At 39.8% G+C, this 10,968-nt stretch overlaps 1 protein-coding gene across 1 annotated transcript in view; it reads right to left on the bottom strand.

Annotated features, from left to right (window-relative positions):
* Window positions 1–1,655: 1,655 nt before the first annotated feature.
* Window positions 1,656–10,968, bottom strand: part of HDGFL1 (HDGF like 1) — a 16,197-nt gene continuing 6,884 nt past the window's right edge. The window contains 1 exon segment of the mRNA XM_023738389.1: window positions 1,656–1,793. Within this exon segment, the coding sequence (XP_023594157.1) occupies window positions 1,656–1,793 (138 nt within the window).

Consider the following 10,968-nt stretch of genomic DNA (forward strand, 5'->3'; position numbering starts at 1 on the left):
CTGCTGAAATTACTTTAAAGAGGTCTTTTGCAGCAGATTTGCCCAATGCAATATGTTGTTTGATTTCTTGACTGCTGCTGCCATGGGCGTTGATTGTGGATCCAAGTAACACAGAGTCCTTGACAATTTCAATCTTTTCTCTGTTTATCATGTTGTTGCTTAGGGGTCCAGTTGTGAGGATTTTTGTTATCTTTATGTTGAGGTGCAATCCATACTGAAGGCTGTAGTCTTTGATCTTCCTCAGTAAGTGCTTCAAGTCCTCTGCACTTTAGCAAGCAAGGTTGTGTCATCTGCATATTGCCGGTTGTTAATGAGTCTTCCTCCAATCCTGATGCCACATTCTTCTTCATATAGTTCAGCTTCTCGGATTATTTCCTCAGCATACAGATTAAATAAGTATGGTGAAAAGATACAACCCTGACCTACACCTTTCCTAATTTTAAACCATGCAGTATCCTTTTGTTCTGTTCGAAAGACTGCCTCTTAGTCTAGGTAGAGGTTCCTCATGAGCACAATTAAGTGTTCTGGAATTCCCATTCTTTGCATAATTATCCATAATTTGTTATGATCCACACAGTCAAATGTATTTGCAGAGTCAATAAAACACAGGTAAACATCTTTCTAATATTCTCTGCTTTCAGCCAAGATCCATCTGACATCAGCAATGATATCCCTTGTTCCACATCCTCTTCTGAATCCGACTTGAATTTCTGGCAGTTCCCTGTCAATGTACTGCTGTAACAGCTTTTGAATGATTTTCAGCAGAATTTTACTTGTGTGTGATATTAATGATTTCTTTAAAGTGTTCAAAAGCAAAGATGTCACTTTGAGGACTAAGGTGTACCTGACCCAAGCCATAGTGTTTTCAATCACCTCATATGCATATGAAAGCTGGACAATGAACAAGGAAGACCAAAGGAGAATTGATGCCTTTGAGTTGTGATGTTGAGAAAGAATATTGAATACACCATGGATTGCCAGAAGAACGAACAAATCTGTCTTGGAAGAAGTACAGCCGGAATGCTCCTTGAAAGGGAGAATGATAAGACTTTGTTTCGTGTTGTTTGGGCAAGTTATCAGGAAGGACCAGTCCCTGGAGAAAGACCTCATGCTTGGTAAAGTAGGGGGTCAGTGACAAAAAGGAAGACCGTCAGCAAGACGGATTGACACAGCGGCTGCAAAGATGGGCTCAAGCACAGCAACGACCGCGAGGATGGCACAGGACCGGGTAGTATTTGGTTCTGTTGTACATAGGGTCAGAACCAACTCGACGACACCTAACAACAACAACTTGCTGAAATGGAAGCACTAAGAAGCTACGGCCTTTGTTTATGTTGTTTACTGATGTATCTCAAGTTCCTAGAAGATTATCTGTCACATAATGACTGTTCAATAAATGGGTGCTATTGTTATTGATGTTGCTGCATGCATATAGGACTACTCAGTGGCGTGAAAGCCTCTAGAATATTTTTCTATGCAATAAAAAATTTGAGAAACACTGATATAGGCAAGAGTGCTATCAATTCACAACAGCATAGAAATATTGTATTTTATTAAAACAGTTTAATTTGAAATGAGCCATAGACTTCCTAGAGACCTCTACTATACAGTTTAACATAAGTTGAAATATGTGTTCCTCACTTAGTCATTCTCCATCACACTCTGAAATTATCACCTTCTGAAATTATCATCTTATTTATCCGGTCACCAGTGCCCAGAACAGGCCTTGGTTTAGCACACCTATATATTTGTAGCAGGAATGCTTTTTCCTCCAGCTCCCAACTCCAACAAACCTAGAAATATATTAAAAAAAAAAAAAAAAAGTTATTATTGGGTGCTTCATAATTCAGTGGGACATTTGTTCTTCAGTTGCAGAATTCTCAGCTTCTGTGCAGGAGACCCTAGCTCCATTCCCAGCCAGTGCACCTCATGTACAGCCACCACCTATCTGTCAGTGAAGGCTTGTGTGTTGCTATGAGGCTGAACAGGTTTCAGCAAAGCTTCCAGACTAAGATGGGCTAGGAAGAAAGGCCTGGATGTCTACTTCTGAAAATCAGATGGTGAAAACCCCTGTAGATCCCAACAAACCGATCCATAACCAATTATGGGGATGGCACAGGACCAGGCAGCGTTTTGTTTCACTGTATATGATGTTGATTCAGGAGCAATTCCTCGGCAGCTAAAAACAACAAAAACAACAAATCAGTAGATACTAATTTTTAAAAGAAAAATGAGACTATTATACAATGGAACAGTTATCCTTTTAATTTCCTATTTTTACTTTTGTTTTAAAAGGATATTTGAGGTTCTGTCATCAAAGTATTCAAGGACATCAAATCAGTGCTTATGTCCTGACATCTATGGGTCAAAACAAGGACAAAAAAAGAAGAATAGAAGCTGATGGTAATATGCACAGGCTGAAATAAACAGGCTGCTGAGGAGAGGCTTGTGAAGAAACTGCACCAATGGGACATCTAATGATTGACAAATTCTAAGCACCAGAAGAATCACAAGTGAAGGAAAAACAGGTCTTGCTGACAAGTGAAGAGCAGTGAGAATGGAGCTGAGCTGCACATATTTTTTAATGAGGTGTTAAGCAAATCACCAAGAGAGGTGGATAATGGCTGTGATGAAGAGTTGGCCAGAGTGTGAGGGAAAAAAGCCCACAAAATTAAGTGACACTTGGTAAATCATAGGAGGACGTGAAACCTGAGAGAGCTTTTGGAAAGAAAGCTCAATCCCTTGTAACACTCCAATTCCCCTTAGTAATCGAATTGGGCAGATCATTAAAATTATGTGTGAAAAGATAGGTGCTTTGGAAAAAACGGCAAGGGTGCCAAGAAATAAATAGAGCAATACAATTACTATTTCTACAGTTGAAAGAAATTAGGAGTACAAGGTACTGAAGGAGATGCATTTAAGAAGTACTCATTGGAAAACAGTGAGTGGATCTGACGGAAATAACAGGAGCAATAAAACTGGCCACAGGAGTGACGAGTTATGCCAAAAAAGAAGAATATTTAAAATTGGATACATCTGTATAAAATAACTCCACTAACAGTGGAGGAATTTAAAGAAGCGATTTGAAGAGCAATATGAGGAAACGGGAGGATAAGATTTTAGTTTCTCTCTGCGAATGGTACGAAAGATAGGATTGTCATAGGCATCACAATCAGAGAGCTCCCTGGCATTTGGCTAAGACCACCTATGTTTTCCTAAACAAAGGTGATCCGCTGGGCTCTAATTATTTTAAATGGTATGGTCAGTTTTCTGGATTAAATTGAGGATAAGTGGTTTTACATGTATATAATGCCTGTTTTGTGCTGGATACTGTGCTTGACATTTTAACATATATAAACTCGTTTGCATCTCACAACAAACCTGTCATGTGAAAAGTCATGATCACAACTTGTAGCTGGGGAAATTGAGATCATACAACTCTCAAATAGTGCAGCCAGGATTTGAATCGAAGTGTAGGTGGCTGCAAAGCCAGACGCCACCGAGCAGCTTCTTGCATTAAGTAAATGGATGATGTAGTATCAAATTCTTAAAGAGAAAAATAACTGAAGGAGACAAATGTTGTGCTTGAGGTGCTTATTCACACTCAGATTCAGACAGCAACCTTGGATAAGTTGTTTTCTCTTACCTGGGCTTCAGACTTGCTAAGGACTGTTATTTTATGAGACAATATCAATATAATAACAAAATCATCATCTTTAGTAAGTGGCACACACTAATTTTTTAAAGTCCTTAGGGTCTCCTTACTGTGTTTTACTGGACATGATGAAATTTCCCAAACCTCCCAATGAAGGCTGCGGTAAGAGGAGGGGGAGCATCAGAATTTAGACATTCATTCATTCATTCCTTTATTAACGACCATTTATTGAGTGCTTAGTATGAACCAGGCACTTTACTAGGTTCCTAGGATAGAATAAACAACATCTTCATGATCTCCGGCCATGTAAAATTGATAATAATCTATTGGTAGATACAACCATAAAGAGATAATTACAGGTATGCGGAGTAGATGTTATTAAGAGAAAAAGAGGTTCTTACTGGAACCCATTAGAGTAATACCTAATTTCTGTGTGCAGGAGGCTTCCTGGCTGAATGGGGTGCCTCTGGACACTTACCAGCAGAGCTAGGCTTGCCAACCCACAGAACCAGAGAGCTGAGTGCCTTCTGGCTGGAGTTTACTGGTAGAGTGGGATGCCTCCAGGCACCTATTGTTGGAGCTACAGAGCTTTGGAACACTTGCCCCAGCAGGGCAGATGCAGGCGTGAGGCCCAAGGGCCCAGAGGCCACAGGAAACAGAAGCTGAAGAGATAAGGAACACAAGAAGCTGAACTGCCTCAGTCTCAAAAGGTATGGCCAGGACTGCAGGGGTTTCTAAGGGTGGAGTAGCCACTCAGATGGACTAGGAGAATGGTGCCTAAAGCCAAGGGAGCAGAGCTGCTGTCCCAGTGGGCCTGGAAGACAGAGCTGAAACCCAAGGTTGAGGAGCCTCCACTCAGAATACTGAGTGGCCAATACCTAGAGTCTGGAGGAGAGCAGGGCTATTGTGTGAATGGTCTCAGAAAACAAAAGATTATTTTCAAGCCTTGATGACTAACGTAATATGTTCTGCTGACTTGCTTGGTGCCTGTTATCCTGTCTTTTCCTCCCATTTCTCCCATTTGTAATGGAAATGTCTAGCTTGGGCCTGTTCTGCCATTGTACCTTTGGAAGCAGATAACTTGTATTCTAGATTTCACAGATGAAGAGAAACTTTTGGATTTTGGACTTGGATTTAAGACTTTTGCTATGATATGATGGAGTGAATATGTTTTACATGTGGCAAGAACATGAATTTTGGGGGGCCAAAGGGTGGAATATCATGGATTGAATTGTGCCCCCCAAAATATCTGTCAACTTGGCTGGGTCATGATTCCCAGTACTATAGATTGTATACCATTTTGCCATCTGATGTGATTTCCTTATGTGTTGTAAACTCTATCACTATGATGTAATAAGATGGATTAGTGGCAGTTATATTGATGAGGTCTATCAGATTAGATAGTGTCTTAAGCCAATCTCTTTTGAGATATAAAAGAAAGAAGTGAGCAGAGACACTTGGGAACATCATACCACCAAGAAAGCAGTGCCAGGAGCAGAGTGTGTCCTTTGGACCTGAGGTTCCTGTGCAGAGAAGCTTCCAGACCAAGGGAAGATTGATGACATGGACTTTCTGCCAGAGCCGATGGAGAAACCATTCACCTGGAGCTGATGCCCTAAATTTGGGCTTGTAGCCTACCGGACTGTGAGAGAATAAATTTCTCTGTGTTAAAGCCATCCACTTGTGGTATTTCTGTTATAGTAGCACTAGATGACTAAGACAAACAGGAAACTAGATGTCTCAGTTATCTAGTGCTGCTATAACAAAAATACCACAAATGGAATGCTTCAACCAACAGAAACTTATTCTCTCACAGTCTAGTAGGCTAGAAGTCCAAATTCACGACGTCAGCTCCTGGTGAAAGCTTTCTCTCTCCGTTGGGTCTGGAGGAAGGTCCTCGTCATCAGTCTTCCCCTGGACTAGAAACTTCTCAGGACAGGGACTCCGAGTCCAAAGGACGCACTCTGTTCCTGGCTCTTGTTTCTTGGTGGTATGAGATCTCTCTGTCTCTCTGCTTGCTTCTCTCTTTTATACCTCCAAAGAGATTGACTTTAGACAAAACCTAATCTTGTAGATTGAGTCCTACTTGATTAACATAACTGCCTCTAATCCTGCCTCATTAACATCAAAGAGGTAGGATTTATAACACATAGGAAAATTACATCTGATGATAAAACGGTGGACAATCACACAATACTGGAAATCATGGACTAGACAAGTTGACACATATTCTTGGGGGACAGAATTCAATCCATGACACTAGACTATGGTGTGTGCATAGTATGCTATGGAAACACACAGGAGTGGCTCTTGCCCTGAGTGCTTGGCCAGGCGCAGAAGAGGGAGGCAGTTCTTTCTAAATACCAAGTGCAGCGTGTATCTGGAGCATGAGTAGCAGAATGTTGACAAGAGTGTTGACAATGAAGTGAACAGAAGATACCCGCTGTGCCCTGAATGTCTACATATTTTCACAAAAAAGTAAAACGAAGGTATGAGCCACAAAGAAGAGTCTGTACCTTTGATGAGAATGTGCAGAGCATGTAGAAGCTAACTCCTGGCAATAAGAAAGCAACAAAATTTACAACTCTCTGTGGCATCTAAGTTCCTTGCCAAAGTGATGTAATCAGTGATGTTTGCGTGAAATGTCAAATACTTCAAAAGTCTTACAGAATCCAGGATGCTAAATGTGTCTGTAATTCACTAACAACATGATAAGCCCACACTTACACAGAATGCTTAAACAAGATCTGCAGAACATTCATTAACATGTTTGAATACCCACAACACGGCATCAACAAAAGGCCCAGCCATGTTCTTTGTTCAGGAAGGTGATTTTCGATCATTTTGTTACAGAGGCACGTATACTTCAGAAGGACACAAACAAAACAGAACACTGGACGTACTGGAAATTTTAGACAACCGAAGACATTTCAGAAAGCAGGATCTTTTTCAGCCAATTCACATAAAAGTGTCTCTTAGCCACCAAAGCATACAAATGAATGGTCATTTTGGGTGTACTACCCAGGAAAAGAGGTCAGATTTTCTATGTTTCCCTTTCTTTATTGACTTTGAATTGTGTTTAGTAACTAAGTGTATCATTCTTTAGATATATCGCTAGACAGATTACCATTTTCACTACCACCTTATAGTCACCAAGAATACAAAGGTGTGTGCTGCTTCCTAGGAGCACCAATTTCTTCTCCTATCTCCAACATTAGAATAAAAACAAAAACAAAAAAAAAAGAAGAAAGAAATTATACAAAGAGAGGGACTCAAGTGGTAGTAATTTCATTTTCTATCTTTCAGGTTATTGAATCATTTCAGAAGATGTGCCTCCATAAAAATCTTATCAAAAATCATATGCCTGCCTGTGGCAAATATACCGATTCATATTAAAACTTCCTATAGTCACATACATCTTGACAAATATTGAATGTGCAGTTGCCCTCATCATTTCGCTAAGTGATTTAAGGACAAAACAATTGTCAGGTGTCCACACACCCACTAGCAATGTTCATTAATGTATTCTTTACAGTGCAAATTTCTAAATGTTCAATTGCAAAATAGTATAGAGAATAAGTACTCTCTATTCAGTAGGAAGAAATAAAATATAATGGAACAAAGCACCTGTGATTTAGGATGGTCCAGACCTTCCTTTGAATCTTGGCTTTGCCATTTACTAGTTGTATGACCTTGGGAAAATTACTTGACTATCTCTGAACCTAAGCTCCCTCAGCCCTACGGATACTAGTAGCCACCTAATAGAGTAGTTGTATTAACACATTAACACATTCTGTGTAAAATACATATATTGCCTAGCTCGCTCTAGAGACCCCATATTACCTACTCTTATGATTACTTACTATTAATAACAAAATGGAAATTCTGTTAACTTTTGATTTCATAGTTAGAGCTTTTTTTTTGAATGTACAAATCAAAGGAAAGTGCTAAATCTTTGGACCAGTAAAACCTCTGACTTTTGAGTGTTCTGTGGGGTGCAGGAAAAGCCACTTCACCTCTCTGAGCAAGAGCTTCCTCCAATGGAAAATTTGAGTACTAATGCCTACCTTGCCAGATTATTACAAAGACTGAATAAGGCCATTTTCTCCCTCAGAGTAGTACACATTCAATAAATAGTAACTTCTAATAATAATATTGCAATGGCAGTAGCTAAAAAACAAGGAATCCTCTGACTTAAATGCCTTGGAGTAAAATGTTACCATCTCATACAGGGATGGAAAATAGAGTTGTCTTCAGCTGCCACCCTTCTGGTTAGTAATGGCCTGCTACGTTCGGTGAGAAGGACTCCGGTATTTACTGAATCCTTTATATGCATGCAGTGTTGATGAATCTAGAAATTAGGACGCAACGTGTGATTAAGTGTACTTAAATATGCCCAGATACTTAGTATGAACCAGTATTTTTCATGAAAAAGCCACTGAAAAGACAAGATATTCTGCAGATACTTTTTATTTTTTTTTATTGTTGTAGTTAAATGAAGTTTACATTTCAAGTTAGTCTCCCATACAAAATTTTATACACACATTGTTATGTGATTCTAATTGCTCACCCCATTCTGCGACAGCACACTCCTCCTTTCCGACCATAATTCCCCATGACCATTCAACCAGCTCCTAACCCTCTCTGCCTTTCCCTCTTACCTTTGGACAGAAGCTGCCCGTTTGGTCTCTTGTATCTACTTGACTAAGGCACACTCTTCATGAGTATCACTTTATGTCCCACAGTCCAGTCCAATCCCTGTCTGAAGAGTTGGCCTCAGAAATTGTTTTAGTTCTGGACTGATAGAGAGTCCACGGGCCGTGCTTTCTGGGGTACCTCCAGCCTCAGACCATTAAGTCTGGTCTACTTAGTAGAATTTGAGTTCTGAAACCCATCCTCCTGCTGCTCCATCAGGGACTCTCTGTTGTGTTCCCTATCAGGACGTTCATTGGTGGTAGCCAGGCACCATCTAGTTCTTCTGGTCTCAGGCTGATGAAGTCTCTGGTTTATGTGGCCCTTTCTGTCTCTTGGGCTAATACCTTCCTTGTGTCTTTGGTGTTCTTCGTTCTCCTTTACTCCAGGTGGTTGGGACCAATTGATGCATCTTAGATGGCCGTTTGCAAGCTTTTAAGACCCCAGACGCCACTCACCAAAATAGGATGCAGAACATTTTCTTAATAAGCTTTGTTATGCCAGTTGACTTAGATGTCCCCGAAAGCATGGTCTCCAGACTCCTGCCCCTGCTACTCTGTCTCTCAAAGTATTTGACTGTGTTCAGGAAAGTTCTTAAGTTTTGTTTAGTCCAGTTGTGCTGACTTTCCCTGTAGTGTGTGCTGTCATTCCCTTCACTTAAGATGATTCTTATCTACTATCTAGTTAGTGGATAACCCTCAACCTCCCTCCCCACCCCCGTAACCATCACAGAATGTTTTCTTCTGTGTTTAAACCTTTTCTTGAGTTCTTATAATAGTGGTCTTATACAGTATTTGTCCTTCTGTGACTGACTAAATTCACTCAGCATAATAAGTTCCAGCTTCCACCACGTTATACGGTATTTCACAGCTTCATCATTGTTCTTTATCATTGCATAATATTCCATTGTATGGATATACCATAATTTGGTCTATCCATTCATCCGTTGATGGGCACCCAGGTTGTTTCCATCTTTTTGCTATTGTGAACAGTACTGCAATGAACATGGGTGTGCATATATCTATTCGTGTGATGGTTCTTATTTCTCTAGGATATATTCCAAGGAGTGGGATTGCTGGATCGTATGGTACTTCCATTTCTAGCTTTTTAAGGAAGTGCCAAATCAATTTCCAAAGTGGTTGTACCATTTTACATTCCCACCAACAGTGTATACATGTTCCAGTCTCTCCACAACCTCTCCAGCATTTATTATTTTGTGTTTTTTGGATTAAGGCTAGCCTTCTTGGGGTGAGATGATATCTCATTGTAGTTTTGATCTGCATTTCTCTAATGGCTAATGATCGTGAGCATTACTTCATGTGTCTGTTAGCCTCCTGAATATCTTCTTTGGTGAAGTGCCTGTTTATATCCTTTGCCCATTTTTTTAATTGGGTTATTTGTCTTTTTGTTGTTGAGGTTTTGCAGTTCTGTAGATTTTAGAGATTAGACGCTGATTGGATTTGTTGTAGCCAAAAATTTTTCCCCAGTCTGTAGGTTGTGTTTTTTTACTCTTTTGATGAAGTCTTTTGATGAGCACAAGTGTTTGATTTTTAGGGGCTCCCATTTATCGAGTCTCTCATCTGGTACTTGTGCATTGTTACTTATGGTTTGTAATGTGTTTATGCCATGTATTAGGGCTCTTAACATTGTCCCTATTTTTTCTTCCATGACCTTTATCGTTTTCGATTTTATATTTAAGTCTGATCCATTTTGAGTTAGTTTTTGGATATAGTGTGATGCATGGGTCTTGTTTCAGTTTTTTGCAGATGGATATCCAGTTATGTCAGCACCATTTGTTAAAGAGACTGTCTTTTCCTCAATTTACGGAATTTGGGCCTTTGTCAAGTATTGGTTGCTCATAGGTGGATGAGCTTATTATATCTGGATTCTCAACTCTGTTCCATTGGTCCACGTATCTGTTATTGTACCGGAACCAGGCTGTTTTAACAACCATGGCAGTGTAATAGGTCTTAAATCCGGTAGTGTAAGGCCTCCCACTTTGTTCTTCTTCTTGAGTAATGCTTTATTTATTCAGGGCCTCTTCCCTTTCCATATGAAGTTGGTGATTTGTTTCTCCATCTCATTAAAAAAATGCTGGTGGAATTTGGATCGGGATTGCATTGTATCTGTAGTTTACCTTGGGTAGAACTGACATTTTCACTATGTAGAGTCTACCTATCCATGAGCAAGGTATATTTTTCCACTTATGCAGGTCTCTTTTACTGTTTTGCAGTAGTGTCTTATAGTTTTCTCTGTATAGATCTTTTACGTCTCTGGTTAGATTTATTCCTAAGTATTTTATCTTCTTGGGGCATATCGTAAATGGTATTGATTTGGTGACTTCCTCTTCAAGGTTCTGTTTGTTGGTGTGAAGAAATCCAACTGATATTTGTATGTTTATCTTGTATCCTGATATTTTGCTGAAAACTTCTATTAGTTCCAGTAGTTTTCTTGTGGATTCTTTGGGGTTTTCTGTGTATAAGATCATATCATCTGCAAATAGAGATACTTGGACTTCTTCCCTACCCATTTGGATGCCCTTTATTTCTTTTTCTAGCCTAATTCCTCTGGCTAGGATCTCCAGCACAATATTGAATAACAGTGGTGATAGAGGGCATCCT

The sequence above is a fragment of the Trichechus manatus genome, unplaced genomic scaffold, assembly GCF_000243295.1.
Source record: "Trichechus manatus latirostris isolate Lorelei unplaced genomic scaffold, TriManLat1.0 scaffold00115, whole genome shotgun sequence".
Taxonomy (NCBI): domain Eukaryota; kingdom Metazoa; phylum Chordata; class Mammalia; order Sirenia; family Trichechidae; genus Trichechus; species Trichechus manatus.